The 21,964-nt window shown below is 39.4% G+C and overlaps 1 protein-coding gene across 1 annotated transcript; it reads right to left on the bottom strand.

Moving 5' to 3' along the window:
- STRAP (serine/threonine kinase receptor associated protein) lies at positions 1-21,952 on the bottom strand. The gene is made up of 10 exons (XM_002712631.5): positions 21,454-21,952; positions 20,678-20,813; positions 12,626-12,707; positions 11,689-11,761; positions 9,373-9,469; positions 8,318-8,455; positions 5,391-5,527; positions 2,788-2,937; positions 1,825-1,890; positions 1-569 (listed from the first exon to the last, which is right to left on the bottom strand). The coding sequence occupies exons 1-10, from the start codon at positions 21,563-21,565 to the stop codon at positions 508-510; spliced, it is 1,053 nt and encodes a 350-aa protein (XP_002712677.1). The 5' UTR covers positions 21,566-21,952; the 3' UTR covers positions 1-507.
- Between the last annotated feature and the right edge of the window lie 12 nt (positions 21,953-21,964).

Here is a 21,964-nt window from a genome sequence, read left to right as displayed (position 1 = left end):
TTTTGTTTTAGAGACATTTTATTTAGACAACTAAAAACAATTAGATGTTCTGAAGCAGGTACAATGAAAAGAAATCAAACCAGTTACTTTATCATGTATTCCCTCTTCTTTGCAAGTAAAGAAAAGGAAAAAAAAAAGCATTCTGCTGTAAGGGAAAGTCAGAAAAATAGGCCAATATATTTTTCTTTTCCATAATAACATAAACAGCTACAAGAAATCTAATTGTAATAAGAGAAATTGGATGTTGGCTTGCACATATTCATTAAAAAGACAACAGGCTGTTGTATTATAATAGCATAACTCCACCTGCCTTCGTCAGATACTCCTGAGTTTTCACTTACAGGTAACACCACGTTAGTAGTTCCGAAACTCAAGCTAATTCATATTCCCCATTATTTACTGCTGTGGTTGTCCTAAGCAGAGAGTAACTCTGGGAGGCTGACGCTATTCTCTGCTTGCTCATCTTAGTCCATAAACTGTATATTATCTGTGGCAAATGCTTCATGCTCAGGCCTTTACTTCAGGAGTTGAAGAATAGATGGAATCTGAATTCTCTGAAGCAATTTCTTCTACAATTAAAAAACATACATTAGTTTAACAAAGAAGCAACTATAAAATTCTATATAAAAAGTAAAGATCTTTTGAAGAAGAACTGTGGTGAGGGAGGAGAAAAAGTGAACAACTACACATGTCTTCAATGACTAAATTCATGCCATTGAAAAAACAAGGAAGAACACGTTCATGGTTACAATCGTAACTTAACTTCTACGGGTCACAGTTTCTGGACTAAATTTTCAACAACTCTAGCTATCCAATGAACACTGAATTAAAGTCATCTCTTTAAAAGATATGGCTCTTTCCTTTAGTGATTCAAACCTCAATATTTAATGCTATTCAAAATCAAAACATTAACCATCAAACATTAAGTTTTTTACAAAAAAATACTTAATAAAGAAAAATTCCTCGTAAATGCTAAATCTCTTCCCAAGTTCCCCCTTCAATCATCACACCCAGTTTGTCATGCCAGCAATCTCGAATCTTTCTTATCATACTTCCAATGTACATCTAATAAACTTACCAAGTTTTATCAATTCTAAAAGAAATGACTCTCCTTCATCTACCTTTTTCTGTTCTCAACGCTGTTCCCCAATTCTAAACCAAGGATTGTTCATCTAGAATGCAGTGACACCTATCTGGTCTATGTTTACTCTTGTTTCCACAATTTATTAACTATTATTATTCTTAAAATTCAAGGGTTTCTCATTGTACTTGGAATAAAACTCGAGTCTTAAAATAGCAAACGAGGCTCTGAATGATCTAGCTTCTCCAGCCACACTATGCCCTTGCTTTTTAACTGGAAACAATGAATTTCTTGTGGTTCCTCCTATGCTGTGCTCCTTTCTGCTTCTGAGCCTTTGTTTCTTTCATGCTGTTAACCTCCCTGCCCTGCTCATACTACCTATGTCACTCATTACCTTAGTCATTCTGCTAATCCTCAGGTCCAAGTTTAAATGTTACTTCTCCTAGAAGCTTTCTCTTACTGGCCTTAAAATTGTGGTCATGTGTCTAAATACTGTGCTAAAACAACATCTGTCTCCTAGGTTATACTCTATAACAATAACATGTCTACACTGTACCTCAGTGCCTACTACATAGTAAACACCTACTACATAAAGACTTAGTTTATAAAAAAGTACATGTAAATATGTAACTCTATAAACCTTCCATTATTAAATACTTCTATGTTCACATTTAGGATTCTTTTTCCAATGAGTATATAACAAATGAATGACTGAAAGCGGTCACTCTAATATTAGAGTTTACCTAGCTCCTCTTCTGCTGTCTCTGGGAAATTGATCTTCGGCTTGGCCAGCTCACCACTGTCTTCTTCTATGGAAAGATAAGCAATGATGATTGATTATGGCAATGATGGCTGATGATGTCAATATCTCAAGTAATTTTTAGTCCTTAATAAGTAAGAAGAGTAAGATAAGATTACAACAAGCAATGAGTTACAAAATACAATAGGAAAAATTCCTTTTTATATAACTGTGGTTCTATAATAGTATGTCTTTTCTCAAAAATTACTTTTAGGTTCTCACTGTAGCTACTCTGGGATCAGTAATCAAGATATCATGTCTACCTTTTTGGCAAGGATCAGTAATACTATTCAGAGATTAGATACATTTACCTGTAAATTTTTTATATTGTCCACAAGTAAATTTTGAATTAGTGCCATTCCACTCACCAAATGAGCTAGTGTAAAAAATTTAGGAACAAGGGCCAGCACTGTGGCATAGCAGGCTAAGCTTCTGCCTGCAGAGCCAGCATCCCAGATGGGCACTACTTTGTGTGCCAGCTACTCCTCTTCTAAACCAGCTCTCTGCTATGGCCTGAGGAATCAGTAGAAGACAGCCTAACTGCTTGGGACTCTGTACCCACATTGGAGACCCAAGAAGCTCCTGGCTCTTGGCTTCGGATCAGCCCAGGTCCAGCCATTACGGGCATTTGGAGAGTGAACCAGCGGATGGAAGACCTTTCTCTTTGTCGCTCTCTCTCTGTCTGTAACTCTCTCAAATAAATAAAATCTTTTAAAATAATTTTGGAACAGAATAGACTATACAACAAAAAATTTAAACAAACAAAAATACACAGTGGCCAGTTTATAATGATGGACTATTCTTAAACCATTTGATTTAAAATCTATAGAAAACAAAAACATTGAAATAGAATTACTGGTGAAAACTAAAGACAAAATCATTCATAACTCTGAATAAAAATTCTTACCAGGAAGCACACATTTCCAAAGGCCGTATGTCTTTCCTACCACAGTTTGCCATAGTCTCAGTGTTCCATCTTCAGAGCCACTGGCATACAGTTCTCCATCAGGACTAAATCTCACACAGTGAATAGGACCAAAGTGTCCTTTGTAGGATTCTGAAAAAGAATAGAAAGGTAATGAAACACTATTATTTGAGAGATGTAAATTCTTAAGGCCAAATGTAAAGAATGTGCCAAATTAAAAATAATTTCCATCACTAAGAAGCACAAGATGCCTACTATTTCTCCCTAAGAATACCCTTTCCCAAATCTAGCACACATTATAGTTTCAGATTATCTCTCTAAAAAAAGAAAATAGGGCTTCATATTCCTTTAAGGATGAAGAGGGAATAAATAAAAATCCCACAAACTGTATAAAAAGTAGACTTAAAGCAACAGTTCACTCTCAACTTCCAAATCCTAAATTCACCACCTACTGACCAGGGAATTAAGTTTATTATGAAAACAGAGAACCACCAGATGGAGCTCTTTTGCACACTTTCCCTCTTAATTTCCTACCAAGCTCTCTACATTCCAATAATCATTTTGTCACACATAATGTTGAGATACAGGATCACAACGATCCTTAAATTTTAATTTGTAGAACCCAAAAAGAAATGTCTTGTTAGTCATACCCTGACTTATGAAGCTTTCTCATTTACTTTCTAATGTCTCACCACCTTAGTCATTACAAAAGCTCTACTAGACCAATGTTCCTGCTCCATGCCCCATCTGTACAACCAGAGAAGAGAAAAGCTATGATAACAGAAAGAACATGAGGATACAGAAAGAGAATGACCTGATATTTACTACCTAAGTCCCCAGATCTCAGGCAAATAATTCATTTCTTTCATCTTGGAAAAGGAATAAAACATGTGATGACAACATTCTAAAACTGATAAGAACAATCAAAAAGAATCTCTTTTAAAGTTCACTGATACTGAACCAATAAAGGATGAACCACAAGCAATTAAAAAAGATACTATATGGGGGCTGGTGCTGTGGCGTAGCAGGTAAAGCCATCGCCTGTAGTGCCGGCATCCCCTGTGGGCGCCAGTTTGAGTCCCAGCTGCTCCTCTTCCGATCCAGCTCTCTGCTATGGCCTGGGAAAGTAGTGAAAGATGGCCCAAGTCCTTGGGCCCCTGCATCCACGTGGGAGAACTAATAGAAGCTCCTGGCTCCTGGCTTTGAACATGCACAGCTCTGGCTGTTGCAGCCATCTGGGGAGTGAACCAGTGGATGGAAGACCCCCACCTCTCTCTCTGCCTCTGCCTCTCTGTAACCCTGCCTTTCAAATAAATCAATTAGAAAAAAAAGAGATACTACATGGTCCATTCACCAGGGTTCCTCATACAACTCAAACCCATCAGCTTTCCCAAAGAAACAAAACATAAAATTTTTTTATTCCTTGTATATATATTACAGCTTTGCTTAGTTCTTTAGATAGTAAAACAGGACAGCTAGAAACATAGTATCAAAAAGTAATAGCTTCCATATAAAAAAATGATGAAAATTACATGTACTTTGGTTTTTTTTTGTTTTTTTTTTTTTGTTTTGTTTTGTTTTGTTTTGTTTTGACAGGCAGAGTGGATAGTGAGAGACAGAGAGAAAGGTCTTCCTTTTTGCCGTTGGTTCACCCTCCAATGGCCGCCACAGCCGGCGCACTGCGACCGGCACATCGCGCTGATCCGAAGTCAGGAGCCAGGTGCTTCCCTTGGTCTCCCATGCGGGTGCAGGGCCCAAGCACTTGGGCCATCCTCCACTGCACTCCCTGGCCACAGCAGAGAGCTGGCCTGGAAGAGGGGCAACGGGGACAGAATCCGGCACCCTGACCGGGACTAGAACCCGGTGTGCTGGCACCGCAAGGCAGAGGATTAGCCTATTGAGCCGCGGCGTTGGCCGAAAATTACATGTACTTTTAGAACTACGAGCAAAACAAGTTGGGAAAGTGATTAATATTATGAGAATCATACATAACTTAGATAAATATAAAGTTAGGATTTACACTAACCTCAAATTAGTCCTACATTAAAACTCTCCTTCGTTAAGAACTGTTATCATGAAAATGGTAGCAAAACTCAGCTGCCAAAAAAAGAATAAAACTCTCCAAGTTAGATTCTTAAAGGCATCCCTGTAAGATGCTATAGTGCCCTTCTCCACTATTCTCTGTACAGAATCTTAGGGATTCTGAACTTAGCAAAAAGGAATGGTGGCCAGCTCACTGGGCCACGCACACCATACTTTGGAAAAAATAAATTTCCCTGTGTCTATTTAATACATAAGTTTGACATAAGATTCTCCCCTCCCCATAAAGCCTGAAAATCACTACACAATATTACAGAACATGATAAGGATGAATTTCAGCTAAAAGAAAAAGACAACATTAAATTCAGCATATTTTGCTTATAGATCTATAAAAGTTCCTATCTAAAATGGATAAATACTTCTCACTTCTAAACATCAAGGTTTAGTTGGATGAAAAATATGCTTCCAACATGGTATATACATAAATGAAACATTAATTTTTGGAACTCAGCATTTGATAAAAGGAAAAAGGGAGGATAACTTACCTAACTCTTCCCCACTATTATAATCATACTTATAAAGTTTAAAATCTTCACCACCTGCAACAAGAAATTCTTTCTCAGGATGAAGAGATGCAGAATTGATGGTTGCAGGAGCTTCAAAGGATTTAATTGGGTCCAAACTGGAAAAAAATTTAAATAATATTTACAAATTCTGAGTAAATAATGTAAATGATTTTAGTTAAACTGTTCCTAAATTCTGACACAAGGACCAATTAAATATTCAAACACAAACAATGATGTTTAAAAAAAATACTAAATAAGGGTTGGCATTGTGGCAAATGGTTCAGGCTATTGCTTGCAACAGCTTAACAGGTTGAGTTCCAGCTGCTCTGCTTCAGCTTCCTGCAAACACACCCAAGAAGGCATCAGAAGATCTTCCAAGTACTCAGGCTCCTACGGGCAGTGACCCGGATCGAGTTCCTGGCTCTTGACTTCAGCCTGGCCCAGAACTGGTTGCTATAGCCATTTGGGGAATGAGCCAGTCGCTGGAAAATCTCTTTGTCATTTTATACTTTACCACTCCTCCTCTGCCTTTCAAAAACAAAACAAGAAAAAACAAACCAAAAAACAAGACTTGATAATGTTATTAGCAAAAAAGGTGCCTAAGGATCCTGTGCCCACCTGGAATTCATCTCAGGAATATAAAGACATTTCAAGAGGGATACCCACATCTTGAGCAGCAGATACCATCCTGGAAATGAGTTTCTCTGCTAATTAAAACTGCATGGAAAATATTGGGATTTTTGCTTTAAAAAATTATATTCTGTATTGTTTTGATTTTTCTTCAACAGGCACACATTGCTTTTGTAAACAGATAAAGGTTTTACAGTAGGTAATGAATTACTCTAACATAAAGGATTATAGGTATGTTATTCTCAATTGTGAGGGTTTAAGCTTTTGCAACAAGAAAATGCTATAAATATGAACCTGTGAAAAACAGCTGTTGTTATTATCATGTAGTAAAAGAATGACTAAAATTTGAGGCCACAGTTACATATGAAAAAAATCAATGCATAGTAACAGCTTTAGCTGAAGAATCAATTAGTTTGGAGACTGGCTCTTTTTCAGTTCAACCCTGAAAATGATGAAAGGCCTCAAATACACAACATACCATTCAGGCCCTTAAAGTCACTCCTCTGTTCCCATCACCTCATAATATAAAGCATGAAAATTCAAGTAGCCATGACTTACTCAGGGTCACTTGTTGGCTCAACTGTTCAATAGGGGGTGGTTGTTGTGGAGCAGTAGGTTAAGCCACAGATTAGGTTACCTTCCCTTATTTCATTTCTGAGTGCCATTTCCAGTCCTGGAATCCCCATTTCCAATCCAGCTTCCTGCCACTGCATCCTAGGAGGCAGCAGGTGATAGCTTAAGTGCCTGGGCCCCTGCTACCCTTGCTGGAGACCCAGATGGAATACTGGACTCCCGGTTTCAGCCTAGCCCAAGTTTGGTTATTGTGGGTATTTGGGGAGTGAATCAGCAGATAGAAGGAAGATAGATCTCCCTTTCCTCCCCTACCAACCCCATTGTCACTTTCTCACTCTTGCTGTGCCTTAAAGTATATGAAAATAATTTTTTTAAAAAAAGAAAGTTATTCCATAGGTCAGCAAATCTCTGCCACTAAAATGGAACTTGGAGCAACATTCTCCAGTAGGACTGCATGTTGTACCGCTCCAAAAGAGAACAATATGGTTGTACAGTTTGATGTGGCTGGGATACAGCATTCTATTATCATCAATTCATGTGTGTGTGTACCTCCTTTACATTCTGAATTGCTTTACTCCAATTTTAATCCTTTCTTTTTCTCTTCCATTCAGTGAACCTTAGCACTGCAAATGGCACTGTAGACAAAATGTCAGAATTGCTGGTCTCATGTTGTATAATCCTTGTGGAAATCAACAAGTTATAAGTGACACATATAACTAAGAACTTTAGACTCATTCCTACCCTTGGAACTGATAATAGTACTTATAAGATTCTAAGGAAACACTGAGAAATAAGTACCTCAGTTACTGCAGGCTTAAAACAGTGCACTGGTAATTTATTGTAATTCACAATGCAATGTATCTAGCAAATCTGTTTTCCAAGATATATCTTAGAATATTTTTAAACAACAAGGCCTAATTACATTACGGCCTTCATTTAAAAACACACAAGCATAAATAAAACAAAAAAAATGGCAGAAAATACAGCCATTAGTAGTTTGGAATCTTCTTATAAGATTTTGAGTCAATTATTCTTAATTATATCATATTTTCCAAAATTTTTACAAGAGCACTTATTGTATTTCTAGTCACAAAACTTAAGTCTTTTTTTTTTTTAAAGATTTATTTTATTTATTTGAAAGACAGAGTTAGAGAGAGGGAGGGAGGGAGGGAGAGAAATCTTCCATCCTCTAGTTTACTCCCCAAATGTCCACAACAGCTGGGGTTGAGCCTCCAAATTTCCCACACAGGGGCCCGAGGACTTGGGCCATCTTCTGCTGGTTTTCCAGGCACATCAGCAGGCAGCTGGACTGAATTGGAGCAACTGGGAATAGAATTGGTGTCCATATGGGATGTCGGTGTTCCAGGTAGTGGCTTAACCTATGGCTTAACCTGTTATGCCACAATGCTGGCCCCGTTTTTTTTAAAAAGAGGTCTGTATATACTTGGGGATATGAAAAAAAAAAAAAAAACTATTTTTCTCTATTCAAGATAACCACAGTTTTACACAATAAACATTAATTATAAACATCAATCCAATGGTTCTTTTAAGAAAAACAATTTCAACATTTAATTGTACCAATAATTGACTTAAACACCTGGAATTTGATTAACTCCTCTGATTAAAGTATACCAAATTCTCATAAAAACACATTATGGCCCCCATCACCCAAAACAGAAAATGGAGGAATTTCCTAGACTTACCTTACTGCACTATGAAAAGCAATAGATCGTCCGTAAGTTATAACCAAGATCTCTCCTTCAGGAATATACTCCATACTACTAACAGACATATTAAAATTTAGAGATTTCACTTCCGTCATAGTAGCATGATCCCAAAGGCTGCGAAAAGAAAAGATCAAAATGTGGCAATATTTACTCATTTAATTTACTCATGTTAAGAAAACTTACAATGGACTATGACTATGCACAAAATTGTCATGGGGTTAAAATGAGTGTTGGTGAACTCTTTTAAGTTACACTTGTGACTCTTGTGATTCGGAAACTACTTCAAAATACAAGTCACTGATTAAAACCACAATACAGCCGGTGCCGCGGCTCAATAGGCTAATCCTCCGCCTAGCGGCGCTGGCACACCAGGTTCTAGTCCCGGTCAGGGAGCCGGATTCTGTCCCGGTTGCCCCTCTTCCAGGCCAGCTCTCTGCTGTGGCCAGGGAGTGCAGTGGAGGATGGCCCAAGTGCTTGGGCCCTGCACCCCATGGGAGACCAGCTACAGTCATTTCAAGTCCTAAATAACAGACACAGACAATTTTGGGTTCCTACACAATGGGAAATTGGAAGCTTGTTGGGGAAATCGACCGTACTAGCAAACAACTTAGCAAAACTATGTCACTAAAACACGTAAATCCTCATATCATCTATTTCAGCACTGCTGTAAACAGTGGTTCTTATACTGTTGTAGTGACTCATGGCAACTCTCTTTCCAAAAAACATGTGTATGTCAGTACCCAATATTTTGCATAAAATTTCAGTAGCTCCATGGACCACCCCCCGCACCCTTTAGCTAACTAGTCCCACAGACGTAGATTAAGAACTCCTGCTAGTAAAGGTGTCAATAGTCTTAATTAAGGGTCTTCTGAATTCTGCTCTGGCTATGCAATAGTAAATGGATAGCTCCACATAAATGTGACCTATGCGCATTTTAAAGTTCAGACCATTTTTCCTACATAATAGTAAAAATAATACTTAAAAGTAAAAACTTTTTTCAAACTTCAAATTATCAAAGAAAAATTACCTACCGAACAGTTTTATCATCAGCTGAAAGAATCTGTTTATCCTCACTGCACCATAAAGCCTTTTTAATACCAGATGTGTGACCACTGATTTCCTTAGGTTCTTAAGAAGAAAAAATTTTAAATATTGTTAATATTGAATTTTTTAAACCAAGCAAATTAGATAGGTAATAAGAAAAAGAAACACATTTTATGTTAGACTGCACCTTTTCTAAGTGCAGCCCAAAAAAGAATAATTTAGTTTTTCTATACTGGTTCCTTACAGAACAAAAATTTATCTGTACAACAAAGAATCCAAGAACAATGATGCCTGCCTTATTGCATTTGAGTAAATCAATAATAACTCTTTCTTGGCTAATTTTCTGTACAACTAGTAATGTTAAAAAATAGCACACTGTACCACAATGAAGTAATAACTAGTATGAATAACTAATGTGGCATAGTTTAAGAAGAACATGGGGCCGGCGCTGCGGCTCAATAGGCTAATCCTCCGCCTATGGCGCCAGCACCCTGGGTTCTAGTCCCGGTCAGGGCGCCGGATTCTGCCCTGTTTGCTCCTCTTCCAGTCCAGCTCTCTGCTGTGGCCCAGGAGGGCAGTGGAGGATGGCCCAAGTGCTTGGGCCCTGTACCCACATTAGGAGACCAGGAAGAAGCAGCTGGCTCCTGGCTTCGATCAGTGCAGCACACCGGCCGCAGCAGCCATTTGAAGAACATGGGCCCAGGAATAAGAAAACCAGAGCTAATCCTAGTGCTGCCATTAACCCTGTCACCTGCATCCAGACATTGTTGGTAGAAATTAAGAAGAAAAAAGACACTGGGGATAGGAGAAATGGGAAATAAAAACCAGCACAGCAATTTCCAGAAACGCTTCTACATTGAGAGGAAAGCAGTAAAAAAATAAAAAATAAATAATAAAAAAAAAAGGGAACCCATCTCTGTAGGAGAATTTCCCTTCAAAACATTTCAAAAAATCATCATCATCTCTAGGCAAAGGCAGCTACTGGAAGCAATGCCATTCAATAGTACTTCGACTTTGGGCACGTTACCTGTTTGAAACTGCATTTCTTCATCTGTAAACTGGGCTACAAAGTTAGGGCACCTCAGAGGCACTTTACATGGGTGTCACACAGCAAAACTTCAGTTAATTGCTACCATTTCTAGGTGGAAGAGCAACTCAAACAGAAGCTCGGGAAAGGTAAACGAGGATGAAAAACACCCACCCAAACCCTGAACTACCTTGCTGCAGCACATAGTTTCACTGATTAAAAGAGGCTGGAGAACTCTGCTTTGTTTTGGCATAGAGGTAGTAAAAAGAAAGCAGAGCAACACTCCTGGGTGCCAATGAATACAGAAATCTACAAATGCCTCACCCTAGAAATGCTTTTAGAAAGCAGTTCCCTCAGGCAAATAACTGCTTACTTTTCAATGTAGCTTTGAGGTACTTAGGAAATCTAATAGATAGTAATTACTACATAATAAGTGAAACAAAATTTGGTTTATCATGTTTCGGTAGCTTTTAAACTATACTTGTATTTACAGCTAGGAAATCATTACAATACTACAAAAATGGAGGTAACTATCTCAACTGTGTAAGAAGAAATGCCTACAAATTCTGTACGACGACAGTTCATAGAGGAAATGACAGCTCCTGCCACCAAAATGTTAAAAATGTATATGCCTAGGTATATATCAAAGCCTTCTTAATGAAATTTAAAACCAAATGGCAAATTAGGATGCAATAAAGAACCTTCGAAAGCCAGTAAGTTCTCTTTATCTCCATCTGTCTCTGTAATTCTGCCTTTCAAATTAAATAAACAAATCTTAAACTAATACAAATTTTAATAAAAGGCCTGACATTGTGGTACAGGCATTAAGCCATGGCCTCAACACCAGCATATCATACAGGAACTGGGCTGCTCCCCTTATGAATCAGCTCCCTGCTACTGTGTCTGGAAAAGCAAAAGATGGGTCAAGTATTTGGGTCCCTGCATGTGGGACACTGAGACGGAGCTATGGACTCCTGGCTTCAGTGATCATTTGGGGAGTGAACCAGTAGATGGAAATCTCTGTCTCTTTCTCCCTCTGTCACTCTACATTTCAAACTAATAATTAAAAAAAAAAAAGAAAAAGATTATCTGCATAGGAAATCTGGAATGATATGAAACCAAAGCTAAAGGTATTAAAAGTGTTGAATACTAGATGATGGATTATGTTTTAATTTTCTTTCTTATGACTAGCTTCCAAATTTTAGTACTCTTTTAATCAAAGTTATTTACATTAAAATGAAATAAAACTATAAACTCATACATTAATTATGCTTACCTGCTTCAGGTTTGTTCAAATCATATATGCGTAACAGTTTATCCTGTCCACCAGTTAACAAATAATTACTATCCTGAAAAGACAAATAAAATGTTAACAGATGATCCATTTAAGAATGTTTCTCTCAAACTTCCTCAATACCAAATAAAATCTTATAGCTCACAGACATCACAAAGACATGCCACACACAAGCAATTACTTCTGAGAGAACACTATAGAACAGTTGCCCTTCTCTTAACTGTCAAACCCCTTAGGCTTCACAGTACAAATGTGTTACATTATCACCTTCCACCTGAATCTGCCCTAACCCCGTCCCCTCCCTCCTAAGTAGCACTTTTATGATTTCAAATGAACTTTTCCTTGAAAAAGTAGTTGGAAATGGGTATTTGGGCTCTTTAAGCATTTGCTACCTATTGTTTGAAGGGTGATACCAGAGTTTCAGGGGATCTTTAAAGCAAAACAGTATTAACAAAAACAAAAATAAGTCTGTATAGCTTCAAATAGGAACCAATATACACAAATCATCCCACCAAAATCAATCAATAAAATATAAAATCATTATCCTACTATATAGTAATAGCAATTTGGCTATATGAAATTCAAGGGCCAGTGTTGTAATCTAGTAGATTAATCTGTGGCCTGCGATGCTGGCATCCCATATGGGAGTGTCGGTTAGAGCCCTGGCTGCTCCACTTCCAATTCAGCTCCCTGCTAATCCACCTGGGAAAGCAGCAGATAATAGCCCATGTGCTTAGGCTCCAGACATCCACATGAGAGACACGAGTGGAATTTCAGACTCCTAGTTTTGGCCTGGTCCAACCAGCCATTGTGGCCATTTGCTAAGTCAACCAGTGAATAGAGAAGATTTGTCACTCTGCCTTTCAAATACATAAATAAATCTCTTAAAAGCAAATAAAATAAATTTCATTTTGGATACCTGTGTGAAATCCACAGTCTTGACAATGTGTTTATGAGCCAGGGTCATCAATTCATCTCCTGAGACAGCATCCCATACTTTTCTGAAAGTAAAAAGAAATAAAATTAAATGGATAAACACTATTCAATATATTAATAACTAAAAGCACAAACATAATTTTGACAACTAGTAAATTACATAAATGAAATTTCATAAGTTCATTATAAATCTCCTTTGCCTCTAATATCCCTCATTATTAAACTTCATTTGATAAAATATTTAAATGTGTAAAAGAAACTTCTCCACAGAAGTCTTATAACCAACACTTTTTTTGACAGTGAAAAGATTTAAAGAATTTACATAAATAAGATTCACGAACCAACCCACTTTTTTTTTTTTTTTTTTTTTTTTAAACAGGCAGAGTGGACAGTGAGAGAGAGAGACAGAGAGAAAGGTCTTCCTTTTGCCATTGGTTCACCCTCCAATGGCCGCCGCGCTGCAGCCGGCACACTGTGCTGATCGGATGGCAGGAGCCAGGTGCTTATCCTGGTCTCCCATGAGGTGCAGGGCCCAAGTACTTGGGCCATCCTCCACTGCACTCCCTGGCCACAGCAGAGAGCTGGCCTGGAAGAGGGGCAACTGGGACAGAATCCGGCTCCCCGACTGCGACTAAAACCTGGTGTGCCGGCGCCACAAGGCAGAGGATTAGCCTAGTGAGTCACGGCGCCAGCCACTCTTACTTTTGCCTACAGCCATACACTATCCCTTTCAGTGAGATTGCAAAATATTTTAGGTAATTTTTAATTTTATAATGTAACTTTTTTCTCTATTTCTTACTCACATGCACATGAAACAAAAAGAAGTTCATAAAAACTTTACAAGAGAATGAAAGTGCTTGATACAAGTTACAAAAAAATCTAAATGGGGCCAGCGCTGTGGCGCAGTGGGTTAACGCCCTGGCCCAAACTGCTGGCATCCCATATGGACCGGGCTGCTCCACTTCCAATCCAGCTCTCTGCTATGGCCTGGGAAAGCAGTAGAAGATGCCCCAAATCCTTAGGCCCCTGCACCCACATGAGAGACCCAGAAGAAGTTCCTGGCTCCTGGCTTCAGATTGGCACAGCTCTGGCCGTTGTGGCCAGTTGGGGAGTGAACCATCGGATGGAAGACCTCTCTCTCTCTCTCTCTCTCTCTCTCTCTGCCTCTCCTCTGTGTAACTCTGATTTCAAATAAATAAATAAATCTTAAAAAAATCTAAATCAAGATAGTGGAGAAAATATTTTCTTCATCTCGACCAAAAGTGACCTTTAAATTTTCAAATACCTGGGCAATTAACTTCCCTTAAAGTATCACTTTTGATTAGATCTTGCTAAATTGAGGTTTTTAATCTCTGAATTATACACTTTCCCTGATCTACCCCACCTCAATTTATATGTTGGTGTTTGCAATCATACATACATATATGTGTTCACATACGTTATGGGAATTACAATTGAATGATACTACTTTATAAAAGTACTTCAAGACATTTCCTAATAAAGATGTTTAAAGAAGAGGTTAGTGAAAAATTAAGAAAACTTTGAATGGAGGGAAAAGAACTGTTAAAGAGTAAAGAAATTGTGCTTCGGGGCCACCACTGTGGCATGGTAGGTTAAGCCTCCACCAGCAGTGCCTGCATCCCATATGCGTGCTGGTTCAAGTCCTGGCTGCTCCTCTTCCAATCCAGCTCTCTGCTAATGGCCTCGGAAAGCAGTGGGAAGATGGCCCAAGTGGGAAACTGGCTTCGGATCGGCCCAGTTCCAGCCATTACGGCCATTTGGGGAGTGAACCAGCAGATGGAAGACCTCACTCTCTCCCTCTCAAATAAATAAATCCTAAAAAAAAAGATCCACAGAAATTTCTTTATAAGTGACATTTATGTTCACAAATATAGTGGGATTGAGAATGATATTGTGGCACAGAGAGTTAAATCACCTCCTGTAACACTGGCATCCCACGGGGGAACTAGTTCATATCCCAGCTGCTCCACTTCCAATCCAGCTCCCTACTAATGCATCTGGGAAAGCAGTGGAATATGGCCCATGTGCTTGGGCCTCTGCCACTCACATGGCAGACCCAGAAGAAGCTCCTGGCTCCTGGTTTTGGTCTGGCCCAGCCCTGGCAGTTGCAGCCATTTGGAGACTGAACCTGCAGATGAAAGATCTTGCTCTCCTGTCTCTTACTCTAACTCTGCTCTTCAAATAAATAAGTACATCTCAAATCTTAGTGGGCAGTGAAACAGTAAAGGATAAAAACCAGCAGAGAAAATTAATGGTTATGTTTTCTAGTGTTCACTAAAACATAAGACAGATACATCAGCAGGAATAAATACTGACAACACACTAGTGATCTTTACACATACTCTGGCCATGAACTGCTGAGTATGGTCTGAGAAAACAGTATTCATTCTAAGTAATACTGCTACTAAATTCCCAAGGATTCATTTACCTTTGCACATGAAATCTGCTTTACTCTCTTCCCACTCCAATTCCAACTTTCTGGCCCTAAACTGTTTTTCCAGCCCTATTTTGTATATTATTTCTCTGAATCATATCATGCCAGACTATATTCTTCCAACAAGCCACATATTTTCTTCCAAGCTCCCACATCCTGGATCACACTGTTCTCTTAAGTCTGTATTTAATATTCTCACTATCAAAGATTGGCTTATTTCAAATGCTATCTCTTCACTAAGCTTTTTAGCCTCACTTACAATGCTGAACCATTACCCTTCTGTTCTTCCTCAAAACTCAGTTTACATTAATTACTGTATTTTTTATTACAGGAAACTGGTTCCATGGCTGTGACAGGCGTTCACAAGAATTAGGATGACAGAAACATCAAACATAAAGGACGTGTCAAATGTACCAGAAATTTCTATCCCATTTATTCACATGGGTCCCAAGAGAACATTGGGTAAAGTCCTCTGAAATACTTATTTCAATTATATTAAACAATCTCCCCAAAAACCCTTATTAACTGTCAAGGAGAAAAAATTGGCATTACAAAAAAATATGAACCAGAGAACTAATGTATTCATGGTCTTTTTCTATTATCTAGAAACACTACAAAAACAGAAGCACAGTATTTTTTGACACAGCACATTCTGATGATCACCTGTACTAACTCTGGCATATTTTCATTACTCATCGTAAGAGTCCTACAGAGTTCAGAGTCTTAGAAAGAATCTGAAATAATACAAATGTTTTCCAATGTATTAGCCAAACTCTAGGCAGAAAACTGATATATACTAGCTGGCTGCAGGGCTCAACTGAGGACAGTGAGGCACCATTAACAGTATCTTTTCATCAGCCTATCCTGCAGCTTTGACTTTTCACACAACTCATCTGTTTCTCACATAGAGTCAGGGTTAGTCAATGCTGCCTGTTCCATACTTTTCACATCCTGAGACTAGGCTCCACCATTAGTCTCAAAAGAGGGGCTTGCTTAATTTAAGCTTTGACAAAACAATTAAACTATCTTAGGAGGAAGAAAGACAGCACAAGTACCTTAAAATGTTGACCAAGTCATAAAGAAGGACACAATGCTATCTTCAAATTATCCAGAACCTTATTCAGGGCAGTTAGATTTTTCTATCGGCTTTTATAAGAAAAAACCCTACACTTTAATTACAGCCATCTTTGGTTGCTATCAAAAAACAAAACAAAACAAAAAACTTGAGGCCAGGTAATCTACGAAAAGATGAGGTTTATTTTGGTTCATTGTTTTGCAAGTCGAAGAGTGTGGCACCAGCACCTGCTTGGCTTCTGGTGAGGGTTTTGTGTTGTGTCACATCATGGTAAAGCAGCAGAAAGAAGTGATGCATGTGTAAGAAACACATGTGCAAGACACAGCAAGGAGAGGAGTCAAACTTGCTCTGTAGCAGCCCACTCTCCTGAGAACTAATCCACTCCCACAAAAAACAATTCATTCTTGAGAGAGTGGTGCTCCTATGACCTTATTACCTCTTGAAGGTCGCCAACATTTCATTGGGGTTCAAATCCCAACATGAGATCTGGCCTAACTCCAGATCTACTTAAGTATAGGGTAGAGCACTAAATCTTCTATACTTTAGTAAGTATGACAGCATCTCATATGGGCACTGGTTCCAGCTCCTCCACTTCAAATCCAGCTCCCTGCTAATGGCCTGGGTAAGCAGAAGATGAACCAAATGCTTGGGCCCCTGCACCCACATCAAAGAGACAGATGAAGCTCCTGGCTCCTGGTTTTGGCCGGGCTCGGCCCCGGCCGTTGCAGCCATCTGAAGAGTGAACCAGTAGATGGAAGATCTCTCTCTTTCTCTCTTTCAAAATAAATAAATAACTCTTTAAAAAAAATTTTAACAGACCCACAGACCTGTTCCACTGAATATAGCTTCTCTAACAAAATTCACCTCTAGATGACCATGGTGTAAGTTTTTAAGTAACATAATAATGGGGGGAAATAATTTTCCTAAAAATGATTTATATTAACTATGACTCATCATGTAAATTAGGGTGAGACACTCTTGAGCTCATAGCAAGCTCCATGAACACACACTACCACATCTCAGAGATAAGAAAAATAAAGGTAAGTTTCAACTACCTCATACTATTATTAAACACATACTACTACATGACAGGGATACAAGGATGACAGATATCTCTGTTCCAACAACCTTGCTGACTGCCATCTCATTTTACAGGTTAAAAACTGGGTGAGGTTTAGGAAACATTTCCTCATCAAACTAGAAAAACACAGCACAATTAGCACATAAACTTGGGCCCAACTCATGTCTATAGTTACCACATTCTTGCACTCAAGGATGGCACATTAAGCCTTAATCAAGAAAACAAAAATCTTGCTTCTTGGCATTTAAATTTACTCAAGGTTTCAAATGGTTTCATGACTTTGGTATAGTATGGGAGGTAACCTTACCAGTGACAGCTATCATTGTTACCTTACATATGTAATCTATAGCTTTTATTCGATTTCAGTCAATTAAGTATTTGAAACATACTAACTTATTTAACAGTTACAACCAATGTAATGACATATCATTATGATTTTAATGTTTACAAATGAGGAAACCGAAAGAAAAAGAGATTAAATAAAGTGCCCTAAAGTTAAAAACTTTAAACAATTGAGCCAGGTAGTAGGCATCTGGTATTAGCAGTTAAGGCATCTGCATCCCACATTAGAGTGTCTGGTCCCAGCTCTGACTCTGCTTCTGATCCAGCTTCCTATTAATGCACACTCTGGAAAGATGGTGATGCCTCAGGCGCTTGGGTCCCTGCCACACTTTGGAGACCCAGATTGAGTTCTGGACTCCTGGCTTCAGTTTGTCCCAGCCTCAGCTATTGTGGACATTTGGGGAGTGAACCAGTGATGGGAAATCTGCCTCTCAAATAAAACAAATTTTTTAAAAATGATGGAATTAGTATTTAATCATAGGCCATGGGTCTTCAGAATTTATGCTCTGAATACTACTTGTAGATACAGACACTATGACCCAAAAATGCTAAGTACAATACCAGCAGCCTGCTCTCAAGCATGAAATTTTGTTTACATGCTCTACGAGTGACCCAAATAAAGATAACTGTTCCTCTGGCATCAAGATAAAGATCTGGACTACTTTCAAGACTCTGTTAAGCATTTAGAGCAATACATTTTTTCCACACCGTTCTGTGTTGCTATTTCAAAGTAACTACCCTAGCAACAGTAATTTCTTCCTAGCGTCCTTTTCCTCCTTATTCTTTTCCCTAAGGCTTGCAATACAATTTGCTCAATGTAAGAGATGTCCCAGATTTTGCAAAAAGAATCCTTCCTAATAACTTTTGCACTGTTCTCTTAAGGATCAGAATAAGACTATCAAGCAAGAGGTGACAAAGCAATCTGCTAACATAATTAACATTGCTAGGGCCAGATAACAACAGAATTGAGGTTAATTTTAAAAACATACTTGAAGCAGGCATTCAACCTGGCAGTTAAGACACTGCTTGGGACACCCACAATCCCATATCAAAGTGCCTGGGTTCTAGCTCCAGCTCTAGCTCCCAATTATAACTTCTTGCTAATACACTCAGGTAGGTGTGTCCATAGCTTGTGTTGTTTAATGCTAATATAATATATGCAGTGTCTACATTTATAGTAATTATAAATTAATTTTAAAATATCATTTTATTAACTACTGATCTATTTCTACCAGACTGGAATCTAATTACCACAGTGAAATTTCTGAAATCTGCTCACCAAATTACCTGCAACCTAGAGTTGTGTATGTTAATCCAATTTTCTACATTCATTCTAAAATCATCAAAAGCCTTTCCCAATGACAATATGTCTAATGAATTAAGTGAACAAAGTCTGGAGTAACTGAAGATAAACCCATGAAAATCACACACAAGTGTCTGACAGGCAAAATCAAGATCTGTTAATTCATTCATTTATCCTTCTACTTTACAAAGTTTTCTCAGCTTATTTATCTGACAAATATTAAGGTAATGAATAAATCAGTGATACCAAAAATAAACCACACAGCCTCTGAGAAAAACATAAGACATAGAAACTCCAAGGTAAGTTTACCACATCTGAAATCACTTTTACTACTACTTTCACCTCCCCAAATTGTCAAAGAGTATTTTGCCATATTATACTTAGTATGCATGCTGACCAGTAACTTTTGACCTGAAAACTACTTACACAGAAGAACTTACATCAAACCAAGCAGCTTTTCAGTGTTCTGCACCATTACAACAGGGTAGAACACACTAGAGCCTTACAATGGTTACACCTAATGACATAATAACAATCTAATTCATTACAGGCACATACACACACCGAAAAGTCCCTATAAGCATATATTAGTTTTTCTTAATTGACTTTCATCATCTCAAATTTACTCATGTAATATTACTACCTGTTAAAATTTTTTCCATTGGTTACAATGTATTAATTTCAAAAAGTACAATCAATGTATCTACAACCATGACACATGCCCAGAAATAGAAAAAGGGCTGCTGCAAGTCAGTTCAATAACAAATGCAAAACCAAAAGTTGGCACAGCTAAGGTGTGCTCTGGCATCGGTCTGTGGAACATTGCTAGACTTTAGGGTTAATGGTTTTTGGTGTACAGTGCAGAAAATGCTGCCGAGGAACCAGGATGAAGCCTGGTTCAGCAACTCCTACTTACGCTGAGGGCAGTGATTGTAAGGCTTCAAATTACCAAAATAAACATTAGGAAAGGAAAAGCAACTTATGACAGGGACCCCATCTCCAGATTGCCTAAGTGAGAATTTCTCCAATATCTGAGTATTTTAAAAACTCTTCAATTATTCTAATGTACATCCATTGTCACGAACAACTAAAATGCTAAATGGAAGACATGCAGGTCATTAGGTAGGTAAGTAACATGATGCATTTTGCTTTCAGGAAGATGATGGGCAGCAATAATGAAATACTGAAGAGGAGAGAGACAGGAGTGGGGAGTTAAAATGATCCCGAACCAAGGCAATGAAAGATACATAGAGAAACATTGTATTCAGGGGACAGTCTGCCAGTAGAATCAGAAAAGACCATAACCTGGATATAAGGAAACATCAAGAATGATTTAGATTTCAACCACAAAAAAAAATCAGGAAATAAGGAGCAGCGACACAGCAGGTTTCAAATCTAAAGCCAATTTAACAAAAACTGAGAATGAAATAAAATGCTGGGGCTTTCCACACATGCTATCACTAGGCAGCACACACAGAGCAACATTTGAAAAGGAGATCACCAGTATTCATTATCTGGAATACTTGCCAATAATGAAGATTGCGGGGTCACCATCAAGACTTAAGGAATAAATCACCTAAGCCTCTGTGCACTGAGAACCACTAAAGACAAAGTAGCACACCGGACCTGGAGGTATCTTGAGGACATCAAACATCATGTGTCCTACATGGCTGCCAGTTGACTGGCACAACCTTAGGAATAACTGAGGCTGAAGTTTTCAACTACTTCACAACACAACCACAGGAATCCAAGCTTAGCCAAGTAGCTTTGGCTACTCACGCTGTGAAATCCGCAGCCGCTGTTGCTGCTTTGGTGGCATCCTTATTCAATGTTGCACCCCAAACAGCACCTTTGTGACCCAGAAATGTTCCAATCCAGTCTCCTGTATCTCCTTGGCGTAGCATAGGTTTGCCATCTGGAAAACATTTTAGAAGACACGTGATTTACAAGTTCAGATTATTCCAACACCAAGTGATGAAGCTGAACAGCCAAACAGAACGCTGTTTCTGTTGTCTAACTACTCCCTACTCACTGGGGTCACTATGAAACATCCAGAAATAAATTAACTGAAAGAACTGAACCGGTCGTCCCCCTGGTTAGCATGTGTGATTTGGTGGGGATACCGAATCCAGAGGGGAAGGCTTAATTTTGGCCAAACTACTTAAACTTCAGCTTTCCACTTGAAAAATGGAACTGATACAACAAAGGGATATCCAATGAGATCACGAGGCAGAATGTCTCTGTAAGCTAGGGCTGGCCTCCTTTCTCCTGGCCCTAAATCCTTGGAAGGTATTGACTGCGTTGTTGTCCGAAGGGTGCAGGCAAGTGCAGACCCAAATAAAAATGAGAAGAGGCTGTGGCTGAGGGTAATAGCCTCCTCCGACGCGTTGGAAACGAGGCCTAGGTTCCAGCTGCGGATTGATCCCCTAATTCCACTCCTTTCCCGCATAGACCAGTGTCGGGCCTTCACATCCTTCGGCTCTGGGGGGTGCGGGCCCCACGCCCTCTCGTCCTGTCCTAGCCCCTCAGGGCCACGCATCCGCGGCCTCGCTCACCTTTGCAAGCGCTGATTAAGAAATACCCATAAGGCGTAATGCCACTGAAAGCCAAATCGACCACAGGCCGCGTGTGGCCAGAGCAGGTGAGCGGCGTCTGCCTCATTGCCATGGCGGCGGCGAACCCAGCGACGCGGCTGGCGAGCAGAGGGTCGTCGACGTATTCTCCGGCCTCGGCTGCAGCGCCTCTGGCTCCGCAAGGCCCCTCGCCCTGACACTGAGACTGGGCCGGGAAAGAGCAAAAGGGGGCCAATCCGGCGGCACCGAGGTCAGGAAGGGGTTAGGGAGGGGTCAGGGAGTCCGCGACAGGCGACCGACGGCCGCTAAGGGAGGGAAAGGGAGGGAGGGAGGAGAGCAGGGGAGGGGAAGAACCGGAGAACCGGCCCAGCCACGATCCGCACCGTCCACACCGGTATCGGCAGGAAGTGACGATGCAAATGACGCAGAGCATCCGCCGGATGTGACGACACGTCGGGAAGGCGGGTTCGCCTGGCCGACTGAACGAAGGCGC

The sequence above is a fragment of the Oryctolagus cuniculus genome, chromosome 9, assembly GCF_964237555.1.
Source record: "Oryctolagus cuniculus chromosome 9, mOryCun1.1, whole genome shotgun sequence".
NCBI classification, from domain to species: domain Eukaryota; kingdom Metazoa; phylum Chordata; class Mammalia; order Lagomorpha; family Leporidae; genus Oryctolagus; species Oryctolagus cuniculus.
This window is presented reverse-complemented; position numbering and strand designations above follow the sequence as displayed.